We start from the raw sequence: 20,897 nt of genomic DNA on the forward strand, positions 1-20,897 counted from the left end.
AAAAAATCTACCAGTTCTGTTACCATGTTGACTCCAAATTCTCCAAATTATGTATCAGACTTTTACTTTACTTTGTGTTTAAATGTTGAGTCAAATGATGAAATTCCATTTTCTCTCAGCTTTTGGAAGAGCGGAACATCTCTGGAAACAGCTTCTGAATTTCCATGTTTAGCTGTGTGCATGATTTCTATAAATTGTCAATTTGCATATAAATTGAAGAAGGGCTTATGCCCGAAACGTCGATTCTCCTGTTCCCTGGATGCTGCCTGACTTGCGCTTTTCCAGCAACACCTTTCCAGCTCTGATCTCCAGCATCTGCAGACCTCACTTACTCCTCAATTTGCATATAAACAATGGCAAATGCTCAAAGTTTCACTGTTAATCTATTCACAGCAAAATCCACCTATTTTGACAGTGCCTGAAGTTTTAGCTTTATTTTATATCAGATGTGATTAGCCCTTCCTGTTGTCTTGTACCACCAGTTTTTCGCACTAATATGCTTTTATCACTGTTCTAAATTTCAGTGATAGTGAAGAGGAGAGAAGGCCCAGAAACAATGGCAAGATTGGAAAGTCTGAGTACAAAGATGAAGAGGAGACAGTAACCACCAAATCAATCCACATCACGCAAGCTTCAGAGACCACTACCACCCGGCATAAACGTTCTGGCATACCTTCCAAAACAGTTGATCTTGGCGCTGCAGCCCATTACACAGGAGACAATACAAGTCAGGAATTAAACTCTGCTACAAAGGTGGGAACTTACTTAATACAGATTTTTAGAAATGCATTTTGCTAAGTTGGTGTATTTATACTTTGTTGGATTACTTATTCTTTTGCTTTTAAGCACTTATTGGATTTTAATACACATGAGGAAGCAATTATTCCCATTATGGTTGTGACAGCTCTTTTTAAAAGCATTGCTTAATGAATCAAAAACAAATAGCTGAAAAAGGTCAACAGGACCTTCATCTGTGGAAAGAAAGCAGAGGTAATGTTCAGATCCAGCAACTCTTCTGCAGAAAGCATCCTTTTACAATTTTGGCGGTGTTTTTGTTTAGTGCTCAATGAATCCCACTTTCTTCAGTCCTGTCAATGTTTTTGTTTTGACTCCATATTCATTTTGAAAGTTGCATTTATGATGAAAGATAACAGATGTGTAATTTTCTTTGCAAGTCAGTCATTAATTCGGTTATGTTTTTAAAAACCTTAAATATCATCTAAATAGACTACGTCTGCTTTTGAAACATTTCAGAAATTAAAATGTGCCTTCCAATTTCTGTTCCCTCTCCCAAATTTCTGAAGGTACCAGATACAGATCGCCATATGTACCTCTCCAAATCGTTCAATTCTTATGCGAAAAACCATATCGTACTTAAAGCCATTTAGCCATGGTTCTTAGTTAAAATCTCCATCAGCTCCCAGTCCACCATAGTCTCCACACACTTTGCAGTAGGTGTAATTGGATGGCAGTTTGAAATGGAGATGTTAGCTTTCTGGTCCTCAGCTATTAACTAACCTGGGATAGTAAAATTAATTTTCGCTTCAGCTTTCTCTAGTTAAACTCTCAACTAACCCAGCACAGATTCTGCCCTTGCTTGCTCTATCCTAAAGAGATAATGAAATTTGTCTTGTGGCACACCATCTGCAATTTCCCCTCCTGATTTTTAACTATATCGCTATTTATTTACTCCTCAGGACCTTATCATTAAGTGTGTAAGTCCTACCCTGATTTGCCCCTCCAAAATGCAGCATCTCCGATTTATCTAAATTAAACGCCTCTGCCTACTTGCCCATCTGATCAAGATCCAAGATTACTCTGAGGTAACCTTCTTTGCTGTGCACTACACCTTCAATTTTGTTATCTGCAAACTTACTAACCATACCTCCTATGTTCACATCCGAATCATTTAATAAATGACAAAAAGGAGTGGACCCAGCACCGATCCTTGTGGCGCATCACTGGTCACCATGAAGAACCTTGTTGAACACCTTACTGAAGTCCGTATAGATCACATCCACCACTCTACCCGCATCAACCCGTTTTGTAACTTCTTCAAAAATCAAGTTCATGAGACACTATTTCCCACGCACAAAGTCATGGTGACTATCCCTAATCAGTCCTTGTCTTTCCAAATACACACACATCCTGTCCCTCAGGATTCTCTACAACTTGCCCACCATTGGAGTCAGGCTCAACGGTCTGTAGTTCCCTGGCTTTTCCTTACCACCGTTTTTAAATAGTGGCATCACTGTAGCCAACCTGAAGTCTTCCAGCACCTCGCCTGTGGCTATCGATACAAATCCTTGATCCTTTGTCAGCACCTCACAGCTGTTGTTTGCCTGAAGTTCCTTAATGTGCAGAATCAAACAACAAAGGGAGTATGTTGATTATCCGCACAGTGTAAGCATCATTTATAAGTATAATTTTGTATACTTGTTTCCAGGTGTGGATAATGTTGTCAATGCTGCATCTATTAGCTCGTTGCCCTGAGACTGTTAAGACATTAGTCAGAAACTGAACTAGACCATCCATACTTGTGCAGACTCCACTGTGCCCATAAAAGCAAGCTCAGAATTCTGCGGTGAATAACTCCAGGCCTATTCTTCATTTACAAGGCACAAGTCAAGACTGTGCTGGAGTACACTTAACTTGGATGAATGCAGTTTCAGTGGTCGATTTGGCACCTCATCCTCAAGGTGAACTGCAGCAGCTCACCAAGGTTCCTTGAACAACATCTTTCAAACCTGTGACCTTTAGAAGGACAAGGATAGCAAATGCAGGGAACTTGCAAGTTCCTGTTCAAGCCACAAACCTTTCCGATTCGGAACTGTATCATTACATCTGAACTGTGGGCCAAAATCCTGAGACTGTCTTCCTAATAGCATTGTGGGTGTGTATACACCACATGGATTGTAATGATTCAAGAAGGTGGCAAGTAGAGATGGGTAATAAACACTGGTCTGACCGGTGATGGCCACAAGATGTGAAAGAATATCCTAAAAAAGGAAATAGAGTTGTTATGACAGTCTGGCAGTTTCAGCCATAGTTTTTCTTATACAGTCCTCAAGTTGGAACCGCTGAATTCTTTTTACTTATGTGCCATTGTGGAATTTCAGCTCTCAGCCTTTGGGTTTCTCATCTGGTGCTATAAGCAACCATATTTGACAATACTTCCTGAGAAATTTGTCATTGCTTTTTAAAAACAAAAGCAATTTTTATAAATGAAGAGAACAACATTGAGAGTATTTTTTGGTATTAATGAAATATGTTAACATTTGGGTATGATTAAAAGGAGTAAGCTATAGAGATTCCCCTTGAGTGCTAAATTTATATAATCAGGTTATTGCCTGACGTGCAATTGACCTAGGTAAATATCAGAGGAAGCCTGTCTAACCGAACTGCTTTCTGAAGTTTTTATCAATCTTTCAGTCATTACATCAAACAATATTGCTGCAATCAGCAATTTTTTTTTTTCTGTGCAATGCTACATTTTTGTTAATGCCATGTGTTTTTATTTGTTTTGGTATTCCTAATAGTTCTTATTTGTTCCAGCAAATGCTACTCTTAAGAGTTGGCGCCACAATCTCAATGATGTATAATAGTAGCTATATGAAATTTTCTTCTTGTACCTGTTTAACCCGATTTGGAGAAACAGCAATGCAATTACATATTTTGTCTTTGCAAACTTTGGTGTGAGTATTTTCATTTGTACAATTCTAGATGTAATATTGCTAATGGTGAGCAGTGGTTTAGCGTTCAGATTGTCATATGAGAACTAAATTACAAAACAGAAATAACAATGCTGGTCGTGTTCTCTTCAGCTTCTCTGCCATATAGAACTGTGCTTTATAAATCTGCAGACTATGAATATCAGATTTCACAGGTTATATTTCACAATTGCTCTTTCGAGGCCAGATAGTTCTGTGTCTTCCTCTCCTAAGTCTGTTATTGCCTCTCTGGCAATTCAATTTTATGTAGTCTGTTCTACCCTGATGAATAAAAGGCACTTTTTGTCGTAGTTGACAAACGTTTTTCAAAGATATAGCTGCTTAAGATTAGAACTACGAGGACCAGCAAATAAATACAGGCAGATTTTTGCAGTCATGTTTGCTGCATTATCCACTGTTTTTTTGGGGGGGGGTATAAGTTTTTGTTGGGCTTCTTTGCCTCACAATTATTGTCCTACTTTATCCAGTATGCCCCAATACTTGTTTTATGAAATAAATGCTTTAGAATATGTTGGAATAAGGGGCTACTATATACAGCAGAATGAGTAGTTCATCGTATGCTCAGTGGAGGTGTTAATTATGGTGCCTTGATTTCTTTGTGGGCTTTCTATTTGCAATTTATATCAAATGAATGTGTGGTCTCTGCTGCTACCTGCTGGACGTTGTATTTGCTTCAGCACAAATTGTAAACTTCATGATCAAATTATTAGTTAGCTTGCATTGGGAATGTAATGACATGGGTGCCATGAAGTTGTCTAGATTTTCAGAATTATTTCAAATTATTCTAGGGTAGTTTCCCTGCTAAATGGAAATAGTTTCCTTTTATCCTGTGAATCCATGACTACTCCCAGAGTGTTTATGCAAAAGAATAATACACACAAACTTCATTTTTTCCTCCTCTAATAATGTAAAATTCACAAGGGTTAATAAGTACGAGTTCACTAAACTTTGTACATTTTCAATTGTTTACTGTTTTATATAGATGCAAATAAATCTAGTTTTTCTTAACTCCTTGTATTAAGTCATTTCATAATGCAAAGTCCACTCGGCCTCTGGCTCCTCAGTGTACTTTTGAATTAGGCTTGAGAATAAATGTGTTAACACATTTTCTATTGCTCAGAAATCAGCATTTTCACTGTGTCTAATTGTTGGTATGCCAGGTTCTAAAAACTTTGGTAAATTGCATCAATGTGTAGAATGTCATAAGGGTTTATCCTATCGCTCCTTGCTAAATGACTTGGTGTTATGCATGAACTTTGTCATATTATTAGAATGTCTTACTTCTGTTCAAGTTTAACATTTGTAAATGACGTTGATAAAAGTGCCATCAGTTTTCTAAACAATTTTTTATGCCTCCTCTACTAATTGAAATCTTCATCTTTAGACCCAGGAAGAATTTCTGTAAGTATAAAGAAGTTAACCATTTTCACTCCACAGAGCAACTTCACTATTAAAATTTGCAAGCTTTAAAAATTTGGGAGTTGAAAACTATGCTAACTTGAAGACCCAGCTTACAGCATTTAGCCTCATATTGGTCTCAGAAGACATGTCAGTTGCATAGGGTGGCTTATGCAGAGCTGTCTATTTTTGTTTTGTATTGTTTCACATTTTAGACCCTTAATCCCCAAGTTGCTGATTTTAATAGGTGATGAAACAATAGTGCTAATAACAGCTCAAACTAGCAATTTGTGACATTTTCCTAATCTGGAAAAGACTATTGGAACTTCAAATAGAAGCAAAACTATTCTTGCAGAAAACATTTTTATTATTATCCAGTGACACAAATTAGACACTGTCAAAATATCAAGCAAGTGCAGTATACTTGAGATTCTGTACTCCTAATTCAGTAAAGGGAGCAAAATCTGATCATCATGCAACCACACTGGTGTAGTGCTGCTTCTTTATAGTGTCTGTCTTTTTGTATCTAGGTTTCTGCACAGAGTGCTGTTAAGAGCAATTCGAAGAATGACCTGGTAGACCTACTCTTTGACACAGGATTTGAATCCAGTCAGATTGCTTCCACAGGTAATGTTGACACTGATGTTTTTTTGATAATGCACTAGAGCTTGCTTCCTGAACAACAGGGCTGATCAGTTAAATTACTGGAGTCATTTTCATGAAGCAGCTGACTGTTTCTATTCCTTTTCCAAAAGCAATTGGGGCAGTTGCCAGTTTCCAATCATTGTTTTGTTCAGGGCACTGCACCTGCTACATGCTTCCAGCAATTCTGCCCTGCTTTTAATTAAAACTTCATACCTCAGTAACATTTGTTACCTGGAGAAACTGGTAGCCAGCCAAAGGAGAAAACAATTAGACATGTTCTTTAAAAAAATCTGCACTGAGTGGGAACATTTACGTCTGTTTTCATGATTGTTGTCGACAGAGTACTAATTGGGCAATGCATTTGTGAGACACCTACATTGGTATTCTAAATGTCCACCGATTTGTCAATTTAACTATTCTTTTTCATTTCCCTTGCTTTCCACATCTGGAAATGAAAAATATTAAGGGATATGAAGGTAGTTTGGGGAAAGAGTTGAAGTAGAACATCAACCAAGATCAGTTAAATGATGTGTTCCTCCTCCTTTGACCAGCATGAGGACCCTGTAAATTTGTGATATCTACTCGAGTGAAGACCAGGTAGCTTTATTTGATATAAACCAGACATTGAACTGAAACCATCCCCAATGTCTGTATTCTGCTTCTGCTTTTAGAAACATTATTTAACAAAGAGAATCAATAAAATAATGTACCGACGACTCTTCAGCTTTGCCGTAGATTTCATTTTTTTGAAAGTCTTTGTTTTTGCTGACATTTCTGACCCTGTATATTTTTTTCTCATGACTAACTTAAACTTTAAATAGTAATTTGTCAATTAGTTTGAAGCTTTTTAATCTGCTTTTAATCTTGTCACTTTTCTGTTGTAGCACCAAATTTTCAGAGCAATTGTTTGTTTGTTCATCAGGTGTGGGCATTGCTGGCTAGGCCTATATTTATTGCCTATCCTTGACTGCCCTGGAGAATGGGGTGAGTTGCCACCTTGAAACGCTGGTCATTGTAGTCCAGGGACATCCACCATGGAAGAGTTGTGGTTTTGATTTTTAATTTATTAAAAATTTAATTGATTAAAAGTTTAATTTAATTTCAGCTAGGTGAGAAGTGGCTTGGTGTAGAAATTTCAGGTGTGGCACTCCCACGTATCTCTCGTCCTTATTCTTTTAGATGGTAGAGGTCATTGGTCATTGGTAGAGGATGGCAGGAGCCTGAGTTGTTGCACTGCATTTTGTAGATGCTACGTGATGCTACCTTAATGGAGAAGTAAATGTTGAAGTTGGTGGATGCGGTGCCAATCATGCAAGCCGCTTTCTTATGGCTGGTCTCAAGCTTCTTTAATTTTCACCTTTCCAGGGAAGCAAGAGTGTATGCCATAATATTCCTGACTTGTGCCTTATAGATGGTGCATAGGCTTTGGGGAAACAGGATGTAAGTTAGTTGCCACAAAATTCCAAGCCTTCTGATAACTCTTTGTATCTACAGTACTTGAATGGCTTGTCCAATCCCGAACCTGATCAGTATTAACCTCCAGAATGTTGATAGTGAGGGAGTGGTCGTAATGCCATTAAATGTCACAGGACAATGGTCAGCTTTGTTCTTGGTCATGGGACACCACAAAGCATGTGACAAAGTCTGATTGCTATTCAGATCTTGCTACATATGGACATGGTCTGCTTTAGCATCGGAATGTCGAATTGTGCTGAACATTATACTATCATCAGTGATCCTCCCCACTTCTCAGAGCATTGTGAAAGTACAGAATTCTCTACCCCAGAAGGCCATGGAAGCTAGATCATAGACATATGCTTAAAGTAGAGATTGGTATGTATATAATGTGAAAGGCATTGAAGATGAGTCATGAGCGCACTGAAGAGCAGATCAGTTGGTTGAATGGCCTACTACTGTTCTGGTCTTTTGACGATATAATGAAGAGAAAATCATCGAGGCAGGTGAAGATGTTTTTACCTTGGATGTTACCACGAGAAACTCCTGCAGTGGTATCCTGGCACTCAGCTGATTGACCTCCAACCACAATCATTTTCCTTTGAGCGAAGTGTGACTTCAACCAGTAGTTTTTTCTGCGGTTTGCATTCATTCCAGTTTTGCTGGAAAACCTTGATGCCATGCTCTGTGAAATGTTGTCTTTGTTGTCAAGGGCAGATTTCCTTATTATTTTCCTGAAGTTCAGGTCTTTCATCCATGTTTAGACTCCGATTATTACAAACTCGAGACCTGTGATCTAGGTGGAACTCTAAGCATCAGTCAGGATGTTCTTCCTTTACCAGTGTCACTGGATAGCACTCTGGAGGACTAATTAATGACTTAACTAATTGCTTAATTAACTAACCAATGATCAAAAGTAGTCTGTTGGAGCAGTAAATGGCTGGATTGGCTTTGGTCCTACTTATTGCAGATAGAATGTACTTGTGCAATATTTGCATATCATCTGGTAGAGATCAGTGTTGTAGCTGGACTGCAATAGCTTGGCTAGGGACATAGCTAATTACAGGCCATAAGTCTTCAGTACTCATACTGGAATACAGTCTGGGGGCCATAGTCTTTGTAGTATCCAGGGCCTTTGGTTATTTCTTGATCATGTGGAGTAAATTGACTTGGCTGAAGTTTAGCTTCTATGATACTAGAGATTGCGGGAAGAGGCAGAGTTGGATCATTCATTCAGCACGTCCAGCTGACAGTAGTTGCAAGCTGATGTGCTGGACTCCTCCATCATTGAGGAAGAGAATATTTGTGTCACTGCTTCTCCTGGTGTTTGACCTAATGCTGTGCGACTTTATGGGGCCTGCAGTCCATGTTAAGGAATCCCAGGGCAACACTCTCCTCACTGTATCACTATGTCGCCACCTGTGCTGGGTGGGTCAGGACATACCTAGGAGTGGTGATGGTAGTTTCTGGGACATTGCCTTTATGTTGCAATTCCTAAGTATGACTGTCAAGATGCAGCTTGGCTACCTCTCATTTACAACTTCCCAATTGTGGCACAAGTTCCCAAATGTCAGTAAGCATGATTTTGCAGAGTCAATAGGACTGTGTTTACTGCTATTGTTTTTAGTGTCTAGTTTGATACCAGCTGATATCACCCACCTTAACAGGCCAAGACGCACAAATAGAAAGTGGGACAGAACAGGGCAGAAATGGCTAACACGAGTTAGTTTTAAGCTGGTTGGAGGAAAGTATAGAGGGGATGTCAGAGGTGGGTTCTTTATGCATAGAGTTGTGAGAACATGGAATGCATTGCCAGCAGCAGTTGTGGAAGCAAGGTCATTGGGGACATTTAAAAGACTGCTGGACATGCATATGGTCGCAGAAATTTGAGGATCAATGGTCGGCACAACATCGTGGGCTGAAGGGCCTGTTCTGTGCTGTACTGTTCTATGTCCTAACACCAGCGCTTCACCGAAGACTCACTGATGTTAGCTCGCATGTGACAAAACGTCTGAAAACAAACCAGTTCAGCGAGCAAACTAACCTGAACCTCAACCACAGCTACAAATCTTCTCAAATCACAAACTTTTCCTTCCTTGTGTCTTTTTGGTGGTTTTATGCAACTAGGCAATTTCAGGAGGCACATGCAGTCAAACAAAATGCTGTGGATCTGGCATCTCATGTAGGCCAGACCAGGTAAGGACAGCAGATGTCATTCCTTCACAAACCAGATGTATTTTACAACAGCCAACAATGGTTTCATTGTTGCCATTAGACTAGCTTTTAAATAATTGAATTTGATCTTTACCATCTGCCTTGATGAATTAATACCCACATTCCCAGAGCATTAGCCTGGTTTACTAGTCCAGTCACCTTATCAACACCACCAGTTCCCTATTGTTGTTACCCATCAGCTTTTGGAGTTTACTTTATGACAGACTTTGCCAGATTTAGGATCTTTTTTACAAAATGTTAAATGAGGTAAAGGGTCTGCTAAATGAATGTTGTGTTGGCACTGGGATTTCAGGGAAAGAGCAGTAGGAACTGAGGGACCAAGTGATGGACTTTCATTCTTTTGAAATTCGTTTGAAAATCACCCCACCGCAATTCAAAATATGGATGTACCTGAATAAATTATTTTGATCTGTATGATCCAGGTTGAAGTTGAGGGCGTTACAGGTTTGTCACCTGTGTGAGCAATTTTAATGCATTGAATGTCACAAAAGAAGATAATTATATCACATTAAGTGTTTTGTCATGATTCATCTTGGTATCAATTATGCTGACATTGATAGTGTGCTGGTGTGAGCAGTTTTGTACTAAAGAATTGTTTGGTCTTTATAAAGCTGTAAATGGAAAAACAGAATTTCACAGTCAGATTAAATCTCTAGCATCTCTTTCATATGCCAGTACAGCAGACTATGTTCGTGAATAACGAGCCGACAAGGAATCATAGCATTTTTATTTGTAGCAAGATGACCAAATTGTGTAAGGAAGCGTGCAAGAGTCCTTAAAACTAATACTCATTATACCATACACGCACTTTAAAAGACATTCAGATTTTACATATCATTGCTCCTGAGCCATTCAGACAAAGGAGTCATACTACATTTGAATAATCAGTGTGCTTCAGTGCGACAGATGGACAGTGTCTTGCAGCTATCTGATGGTTTTTTGGAAATTGTACCAGATGTTGGGCATTGTCCCCCTGTGCACTCAATGGCTATACAGATGTTTCTTTCCCACCTGAGTGCTTCATAAGCACTGCAGGCAAAGATGATGCATCACAATCCACGCAAAGTAGATATCATTTGAGCTGAATCTAAATTTTGACTACTGAAACTGTTTCTATCTTTTACTAGTTTAGTGACCTGTCAGATAATTGCAGAAGAAATGATTTAATGATTGCTGAAAAGAGAGACTCGTCAAGACAAATGCAAGAATGCCAAATTTCAAATGATCCTGACATTATAATATGCATTGTTAAATTTTCTAGTATGTCAACATGAAATGTGTTGGTTAAAAGATGCTGAACTTTAAGAAATTACTGTTGAGCAGGCAGGACACCAGATTCTTCCAAATTCAATAGATATTGCAGTCTTTTGACTGTGTATTTAATGCTGTTTCCACATCTCAGTGGTTATATGCACTAACCAGTGACTAGGAATCAAACCTGACATTATCGATCTATATATCATGTAGGCTCAATGATATCAGGTTTAACTTGTCATTGAATAATTTGATTTCAGTTGAGGCAAAAATTTGTGGTGCATTTACCCTCAATTTATCTTTATTGGAATGGAAAATGAACTGCAGTTCCAACTCCTTATTGGCATCCAGTGATGGCTCCTGACAGATCTGTTTGTGGTGATCTCTCCTGAGTACAGGAGGATTATGTAGTTGGTTCTTGGCTTATGCATGGAGATTAGTTAAGTGGATTGAATCATGGCAAGTAAAGGCTCCTCTTTGGGAGAGGAAGCTAGGTTTTTGAAGAAAGTAATGTAGTTTATAATGTACCGCTTATAGTCAGCCCAATAATATTTTATTTGTATAATGTGAATGTCACACAAGCCACCTTTTTATGAATTGATCGCCAATTTTGTATTATTGACATTGAGTCATACTGGCTGTCAGTACTACCGTGTTGTACAAGTGAAGGAATTTCTATTATATAGACTTTTGTTATGCCAAAGCACCTGACAGCTATTCAAGTACTTCTGCAAGTTGTTTCGACTGATTTACTTATAAAGCAATAGCAGTTTCAGTTTTACTGATCTTAAGCCTACTTGTACTGCACGTGGGAGTCCTTGCTGTTCTTCAAAATTATTTGGGATCCTTTACAACCACTCCAGGATCTCCGCTTCAGCTTATATATTTATCCTCATGTCTCTGGAGTAGGTCTTGAAACCACAATGATCTAGCATGTGCAAGTTTTATTACCCTCAGAACCTTGGCTAACAATACTGCACATAATGAAGTTTGGTGAAAATGCAACAAAAATGTGCCAGCACAAGGGGACATATTTCCCTGAGCTCTACAATAGTCCAAATTATTTGAAATGGAAGCATCTTAAACTACTTATTCTGCTCAATTGGGTAAATAAGTGATTCTGGTAAAAAAAAGTTGTGTTTAGAGTTTGGTTAACGGGGGCCCTCTTGTGGTACAAAGGTAGTGTCACTATCCCTGAACCCGCAGGCCTGAGTTCGAGTTCCACCTGCTCCAGAGGTGTGCAGTAACATTGTCAAACAGGTCGATTAGAAAAATAGTTTGATTGTTTAATGCCACTGTTTTCAGTGGGAGGGCAGAGTTTAGTTAATAGATGTATGATTCGTTTTTCTCCTAGCAAAGGAGCTGGGTTTATTTAGCTTCTAAACATGTCAATGATTTGTATATAGTTAATATCCGAATGCAATTAGATAAGCAGGAATACATTTACATTCCCATGTATTAGGGTCCAGAGGGTGGTGTATATCTGGAACGGGCCACCAGAGGTAGTGGTGGAAGTGAGTACTATTTTGTCATTTAAGAAACATTTCAACAGGTACATGGATGAGATAGGTATAGAAGGTTATGGACCAAAAGCAGGCAAATGAAACTCATTTAATTTGAGAAAACTGGCAGCATGGGCAAGTTGGGCTGAAGGGCCTGTTTTCATGCTGTAGACCTCTGTGACTCGAGAGCCACACTGGGAAGACACCTGAGTGATTCTGTAAGATCGATGCTATTCTAGTCTTATATGAAGGTTAATTTCTGTAAAAATTGCATGGTTACTTTAAACAGATCGATATTGAAGAGTTATCAGAGGCTTACTTTGTGTTACTAGTCCGCAGGCTGCAATTCACAATGGCCAAAACCCGTAGAAATAGATTTATATTAGATTAGATTCCCTACAGTGTGAAAACAGGCCCATCGGCCAAACAAGTTCACACCGACCCTCCGAAGAGTAACCCACCCCACTCTGACTAATGCACCCAACGTCTATGGGCAATTTAGCGTGGCCAAATCACCTGACCTGCATATCTTTGGACTGTGGGAGGAAACCCACGCAGACACGGGGAGAATGTGCAAACTCCACACAGACAGTCACCCAAGGTTGGAATCGAACCTGGGAGCCTGGCGCTGTGAGGCAGCAGTGCTAACCACGGAGCCACCATGCCGCCCTTTGGTTGCCATTGGCTCTATGGCACACTCCATAGGTGTTCTGTGAAGATATGCTTTGAAATCTGTGCAGAACTGCACTTCTGACTGGTACGTTCTGAATGCTTTGAATGCATGGAAAGTGTGCGATTCAAAGACATAACTTTTTGAAATGAAAATCCTCTTGCTTTAAGTGACTAGATGTCATACTCCACGTATTGTAGCAAACAAGCAATATGTGCCAGTTTTTCCAAATAGCCATTGGTTTAGGATATCTGGTCGGCATGGACAGGTTGGACTGAAGAGTCTGTTTCTATGCTGTACATCTCTATGACTCTGTGCTTATTTCTAGAAACAGTTTGGGGCCTGAGTCAGAAAGGCACCCAACATGTGACTATCATAAAATTCTGTTCGCCGAGCTGGGGATTTGTGTTGCAGACGTTTCGTTCCGTCTAGGTGACATCCTCTGTGCTTGGGAGCCTCCTGTGAAGCGCTTCTGTGTTGGTTCCTCAGTTGATCAACAAACACATCATCGACCTGGACTCAATATACCGGCCACTGCAGCGGACAGCTGGAACTGACATCCGGGAGCGGCAGAGACAAACCACTATAAATGCCGGAGGAACCAACACAGAAGCGCTTCACAGGAGGCTCCCAAGCACCGAGGATGTCACCTGGACAGGGGACGAAACGTCTGCAACACAAATCCCCAGCACGGCGAACAGAACCACAACAACGAGCACCCGAGCTACAAATCTTCTCTCAAACTTTGAATATCGTAAAATTCATCTCATCAGAACTAAATCATCTTTCCTTTCCTTTTTAAGATTGCTTGATTAAGTGACAAAGGAACTCTTTGTTTGCTTTATAGGTGGGACATCAGAACAGTTTGGAGGGTTTGCAGCTTTCACCTCAGCAGGTACAGCACAAAGCAGTTTCCCTTTGGCATCAGGTATATTATTGCTTCCACCATCTCATCTGACTTTTTGGATTTCTTTCTCTACAGGCCTAAATTGCAGCTCAATTCACTTATTAGAAACTAAGACAGTTTTGGGAATTTGCACCTCCGATATACAAGGAACATGTGTTGAAACTGTAGTAGTGTTTAATAGTAAATAAGCATTTGTATTTGAGAGGTTTTGGGTTCAGGGAAAATCCCAGTGTGAAAGACCACCAAGGTAGAAAAGAGTTTTTTTTACTGAAAGATTATTTATTTTTTTTATAAAAAATTGCTTTAAATCATTTTCTGTTTACCAACCCCCCACCTTCAAAAAGCTGAATTCCAAAATCCAGCAGTCATCAATAGCCAAACTCTCACTTGACTCTCCCTGCACATCCATTATACAAAATAACAATGGAGCCTGCTGTATTATTGACTGTAGCACTAGATTTACTGTAGATATTTAAAAGTGTAAGCTTTTGGGAGTTGCTAATATTTGATACTAAGTTAGTTCATTTTCTTAGCTTATGAGGTCTTGAGTCCCTTAGAATAATTTGGTATCTAGTAAGAGCATGTTAAAATTCAGGGCTTCACAACATCCTTATTAGAATCTACAAAGCCTTCAAATAATGCACAATGAAGCACTAGAAGAGCAGGTTTACTGTTGTAAAGCTTAAGATTTAAAAAAAAGCATGATTTGTCATTTTTTGTAACCAGTGATGCATACCATATACAAGGTATGATTCGGAGATGCTGGTATTGGACAGGGGTGTACAAAGTTAAAAATCACACAACACCAGGTTATAGTCCAACAGGTTTAATTGGAAGCACACTAGCTTGACAATCACCTGATGAAGGAGCGTTGCTCCGAAAGCTAGTGTGCTTCCAATTAAACCTGTTGCACAGTCCAAAGATGTGCAGGTTAGGTGAATTGGCCATGTTAAATTGCCCGTAGTGTTAGGTAAGGGGTAAATGTAGGGGTATGGGTGGATTGCGCTTCGGCGGGTCGGTGTGGACTTGTTGGGCCGAAGGGCCTGTTTCCACACTGTAATGTAATCTAATCTAAAATCTCTGACCTCCCTTAGCACCTTCAACCCATGGCATTTACCACTGTGAAGGGCAAAGGGAGCAGATGCAGTTCAACACCACAAGCTGCATGTTTCCCTCTGAATAATGTATATTCTGATCTGGGACCATTTCTTCAAGGTGGAATTCCCTTCATAACAGCATGGTGTACCTGAATCTTATGTAGGTTGCAGTGGTTCAAGATGACAGTAGCATCTTGGGCAATAGGTGCTTTTCTGGCGATGAAGCCGCACCATGTGAAGGAATGGAAAAATCCCTAGGCTTGCTAATCTATCCAGCCCCAAGTTTAACAAATGCTACAATATTTTTAGTCCTTTTCCTTTGATTTCAAATCGCCATGGTCTTGCCCCTCGTAATGTCTAGCCCTGCAAGCCTTTGAAATCTGTGCTTGTCGAATTCTGGTTAATTATGAATCACCACCTTTAAATTCTACCACTGGCAACAGTACTTTCAGGAGCATTGGCCATTAAGGACTAATATTTCCTCCCTCAATCTTTTGTTCGTTTAAAAAAAAAACAAAGTTTCTTCTAATCTGTTTAGCGATTTCTTTCCCTGATTTGGTGATTGTTTTTGTATTTTTAAAACCCCATATGCCGGAGTTATTGCATGGTTTAACAATCCCTTCTTTATAAAACGAAACAATACTTTTTCAGAAAAGTCTTTTAGGAATGAGGATGCAATTAGATATTGACGCTTGTTTTACCATGAACTTTCTTCACAATGATACAAAGGTATATCTCCAAACTCTGATATGAATCTGAAAAGTAATAATGTCGTGTAACTGCTCTATTGCTTCACCATTTACAGAGTGCACAATTTCAGCTTCAGTATGATGTCATCTACATTTTAAAATGTGCTATTCAGGCATCCTCAGTCAGTCTTTCGCCAAACAAAACTTGAGATTTTGATGTCTTAAGAATACAAACATTCCTGCTGTGCTGTCAGAACTGATCATACAAATGTAAACTCAACATTTGATGTTAATGGCTGAAAACTACGCTCTGAACCGCAGTCTCCAAACAACAGCAGACTGTAGTGTTCTTTCCAACCATGTCATTGCTTTGCTTAGTATGATACTGTTGCTTAATAATTTCTCAGTTAGGCTGTTGTAAAAGTAGCTCTTATTGTTTCTTTTCCTTTTGGCATTAATAAAATGAAACACACAAAATAAGCCAATCAACTAGCTTGCTGCTAGTCCAAATGCTTTTTAATGTATAAGAATGACCTGTCAACAAACAAGCTTCATCTGTGCTGATGTCTGTTGTGCAACACAAGCACCCTGAGCCAGATCCTTAACAAATATTTATTTCAGTTTTGCAGTGAATATTTCAGCCAGTTTTTGGTGTGAAAGTTTTGAAGCATTGATATAACACATTATGAAAGCTTTCAGCACATACACCAAAGATTCAAATATAGTAAATTAGCCCCCACAATTAAATTCAAAAGTGTGACAGCATTTTGCATGTAACAAAGTTCCACAAACAACAACATTCACTGCATTAACCTCATTTACTGATATCGGTTAAGAGAGGAATGTTAGACTGACATGCAGAATTTAGAAATTTATACACCCACAAAAAAAAAGCATTGCCGCAATTTATCATCTGACCTGAAGGAGAGTATTTTCAACTGGACAGCATTTGCTTTCTGCTAAGTAAGTGATGCTATTTCTGTTAGGTATTTTCGGAAAGTATTGAATTGTATTTGGATCAGTAAGAGAGTATGTTTGTCCATGCATTTTCTATCATAGATTCCATATTTTTCCAACTTTCTCCAGGTATTTTCCCTCTCCTCTAGCTACTGATTCTTCCAGGGCTATGATTCTTTGGGTGAGCACTAAAATCCCTTCTTGCGTTTGATCCAAGCAGGTGTTTTTCCCTTTGAATCTGAATGTCCAACAGTAGTCACAGGACAATGATGGTGAAGCTGATCTGAATTTTCCTCTACCTAAATTTATGGGCATTAAAAGAAAAGCGACTTGTATCTGCAGAGCACTTTCACGATCACTGAACATTTTAAAGCTCATGACAGCCAATAAAGTGTATTGTGAAGTGTAGTTACTGTAGGAAATACAGCAGCTGATTTTCACTCAGTAAATTCGGTTGACAGCAATGTGATAATGACAAAGTAATCTTTTTTTCTCTGATTTTGGTCAATATTGATTCAGACACTGAAAACTCACTAATTCATCAAAGTAGTGACGTGGTATCCTAAACGCCCAACCAAGCGAACAGATGGGGCCTGGGTTTCATGTCTCATATGAAGGATGATGCTCTGACTGCTTTGCTCCCTCAGTACTGCACATGAGTGTCCGCCTTGATTTTTGTGATCATGCTATGCGCACAAAAGCCAATTGTCATATGTTTGGGCTGTTACCAGGTTATCTTATCAAAAGGGATTGAATCAGGAATCACTTCGTTGAATTGCTTTACATGTCTGTTGCTGTATGCAGGAAATAACTTCTGGTATCATTTTTGCTGTTGGAGTTATTCTGGAAAGTAATAGCATCTTCTGAAAAATTACCATCATGCATTTCTCTTTACTATTGCTGCATTCATTGAGATTTGCCCTAATTTGTTTAAAATTTTAATTTCATCACAAATCTGATGGAAAATGGGTGTTGTGATAAATTATTTTACAAAATAATCTCAGGGGTCTTGGGGTAGAAGTCCACAATCGTTTATGGAGCCAACATTGGGAGAGTCTACCCCAATGTAACACTCCTTAACTCGGTGAGGATTCATCAGATATTTCTGCGCATATCTCATTAGAATTCCAAAATAGTCTTTTTAGACAAACGTCATATTTTTCATATATTCCATAATGGCAAAGTATCTGTTAGCCTGGTCTCACCAATCCCTATTTTCCCCAGTGCCATCTATCTCCTCTCTGAATCCTGTGATTCATTCCTATCTTTGACTAAACCCCCTTATTTTGTCTGTCTTGATGTGGTACGGGATCATCCTTGCGTTCCGTTTTGAAATAAGTCCTCTGGGTTAATGCTAGCTCAGCTGCATTGCATTTTCACAGGAACTGTCTGCTGCATCAGCATCTGAACACATTTGTACATTTTAAATATTCTTTTTTAACCTGACTACTTTCTTGAACACACAAATAAAAATTAATCTGAAGAATTTTGATTTTTGCTTATGAAGTTAACTACTACACACTACCTCATTCTGATCCCAGCTGGAACTTAATTGGTTTACTTGTGTCATATCCAAATTGTCCCCACCTGTATAAACCTATTTCACATTACTGTTCCACAAACTGCAAGTAGGAGCACAAATGCGAAAAGGTCAAAGTTTGACTGCTTGAATATTCAAAGCATTGTGATGCATCATTTGTACTTACGAAAGATCACAATGAATATAGATACCAAAATGATAAGACTTCCAATTCTTTCTGCAACATTAGATTATAGTCCTGCATCTCACTTCAAAGTAGTAACTCTGTGTATAACCCAGCTGAGCTGTGCCTGGCAGCATACACTAAAAGATTAATGTACCTAGCACCATTTAGAAGTGATAAGTCCTACTTTTGACTGGTTACCCATATCTCTAAATACATTGTCAAATAATAACCCTATCACAGTATTTTTAGGGTGGTTTGGTTGATGTTCACATTAATAGGGAGGGGAATCAAGGGATAGTGTGTAACAACCACCTCCTGCACTCCCCATCAATTTGAACATGGATGAAAGTGGATTTAGAAATTCATGAATACTCTTGCATACTGTGCTTGTCAGTACTTATTAAGAGTCCAGTTCTGAGAGTATTTAGAATATATAATTAGTACTCAGGAAGTTGATTTACATGTGCTCATTTTATCCAGTTATATGTACATACTTTTAAATGCTACTTGACGCAGATACCTGTAATAGGTTTATATAACCTAAATGCTTTTAAGGTCTCATAACCATTCAAAAATGATTAATCTGGGTTGAATGTTATTTCTAGAGGGACTGTAAGTGTTATAAAAGGATTAATCAAATTTGAAAAATGATTTCTAAAGGGACTGAAATTGTTCAGCAATGATTAATCTTCTTTGAGAAACGATTTCCGAAGGGGCTATTACCATTGCAGTACAGCTTCTAAATTAATATAAGCAAAGGCAACTCAAAACTGACTTATTTTTTACTAGTTGGAGTTGAGAGTCTCAACCCAGTGAAATGAGGACACTTGATAACTGTAGTTTCATTATCGTTGTGAAAAAGGAATATCTGATCTTATTTTTCTCCTGTGCACATCTTTCTTCCTTCCTCCGCCCTGCCAAATGAGTGAAGGTAATGCTTATTTCTGAGCACTGTAGAGCAATGAGTCTCCAGCTGAGTCCACATACTGTTAGACAATCTTACTTGAGCTAGCTGTAAAAGGGCATCACAATTCTTGTGTTCTGGGTCATGATCGAATGCGGAAAACTGTCAGGTTGAAGGAAATTGAATGGGTCAAATTTTTTGGTCCCTTAGATTTAGTGAATGGATGGACAACTGAAGATTTGTTGGGTCCTTGTAGAAGTCCAGATGTGTAGGCCTATGTGTCAATTGCCTGGAAATCTAAAAGTGCCCAGTAAGTAATGGTGATACCAAGTCATGCCTCATGATGAGAAATGAAGTCCCCCACCCAGAATAACTTCTGTGCGCTTGTCACCCTCTAAAGCATTATCACATATCTCAGTATTGAGACACTGTTTTTCCACTGGATCATAGATAAGTTTGATTTTTACACAAGTACAGAACAACCTCGATTATCCGAATGAGACGGATAGGGAGTATTTTGTTTAGATAACTGAGCGTTCTGATAACTGTCTGGATAACTAATAATGTTTTTCGGGACATTTAGATCTTGTGAGGATTATCCGAAATTTGGATAACTAAGGTTGTTTTTTTTAAAATTCTGAAGGCTTTGAAGTGGAAAAGGCGATTGGCTCTTTTTGAAGAGTCAGCAATAGATATAAATTTGTCACAGGCATATCTGATTATAGTCCTGCCAAGAGATTGGAAGTTCAGTTAGCTAGCATTCAATAAAATTGGCATGAAGGAGGCTGATTGTTGTAAAAATCCAGCTACTTCACAAGTGCCATTCAGGGAAGGGAACCTTCTATCATATAGTCCAGCCGACATGTGACTCCAGCTTCACATGGTAATTCTTAATAGCATCAGGGCAATAAGCTCTGTCACACAGATCCCAAGACCTAATAAGAAAGAGTATCAGGGGTACATTGACAGCATGTTACAACACAGATGAATCATGTTGAACAGGCTCCTAGTACAGGGAGTTGCACTCTATGCTTATTCACAAAACAAACCATGTTGTTCTTTGTTATTATCAATGCTTTCAAATCTTGGAAACATTAGCAACTCAAGTTTATTCATTATGCAGTTTGAGCCAAATGCAGTAGATCTGAAATATAAAGACAAGGAAGTAATTCTGTATGTTTTCAGCCCCATATTAAATAGTTCACCGAATTGTTGATGCAGGAGGAGGCAACTCAGATTCTGTTTCAGCTTTCCGTAAGTTTTGAAATGATGTCAATCTGCTGCATTTTACTAGAAACCTGCATTTTGGATGATTACTTCAATAGAAACAATACCCTCTTGAAACCCTCTGCCACGCTTACAGACAGTCTACACCATACCCTAACTATTTGCCACATAGAAACAAAAGCTGGTGGTCCTTGAACCTGGGCCTCCTAGCTCACAGGTTGTGACATTACCACTGTTACATAAAAATCTGTTCCTCGATACTTAAATCGATTTATTTTAGAAATGTTATGACCCCTCTGGAGTAGGACCTCTGGTTAGGAGATAGTGACACTACCACAGGAGCCTCCGGTTCCTCAGGGTAGTATCCCCCCAGGCTCAACAATCTTCAGCTGCTTCACCAATTACCTACCTTCCTGTCATTGTTCAGCACCAGTTGCAACTTCTTAGATACTGAAGCAGTCCATGTTTAAAGCAGAATGACATAGAGCACTTCACCATGCTTGGGCACACAAGTGGCAGG

General features: G+C 39.0%; 1 protein-coding gene across 3 annotated transcripts in view; it reads left to right on the top strand.

Moving 5' to 3' along the window:
• Positions 1–20,897, top strand: part of clint1a (clathrin interactor 1a) — a 170,795-nt gene that overhangs the window by 134,929 nt on the left and 14,969 nt on the right. The window contains exons 7-9 of one of the 3 annotated variants that reach the window (XM_043703977.1): positions 525–753; positions 5,660–5,756; positions 13,738–13,818. In XM_043703977.1, the coding sequence (XP_043559912.1) occupies positions 525–753; positions 5,660–5,756; positions 13,738–13,818 (407 nt within the window). The remainder of the gene's footprint in view (positions 1–524; positions 754–5,659; positions 5,757–13,737; positions 13,819–20,897) is intronic. The other 2 variants (XM_043703978.1, XM_043703979.1) reach the window with 2 other exon arrangements.

The sequence above is a fragment of the Chiloscyllium plagiosum genome, chromosome 14 (genome assembly GCF_004010195.1).
Source record: "Chiloscyllium plagiosum isolate BGI_BamShark_2017 chromosome 14, ASM401019v2, whole genome shotgun sequence".
In the NCBI taxonomy this organism is placed as follows: domain Eukaryota; kingdom Metazoa; phylum Chordata; class Chondrichthyes; order Orectolobiformes; family Hemiscylliidae; genus Chiloscyllium; species Chiloscyllium plagiosum.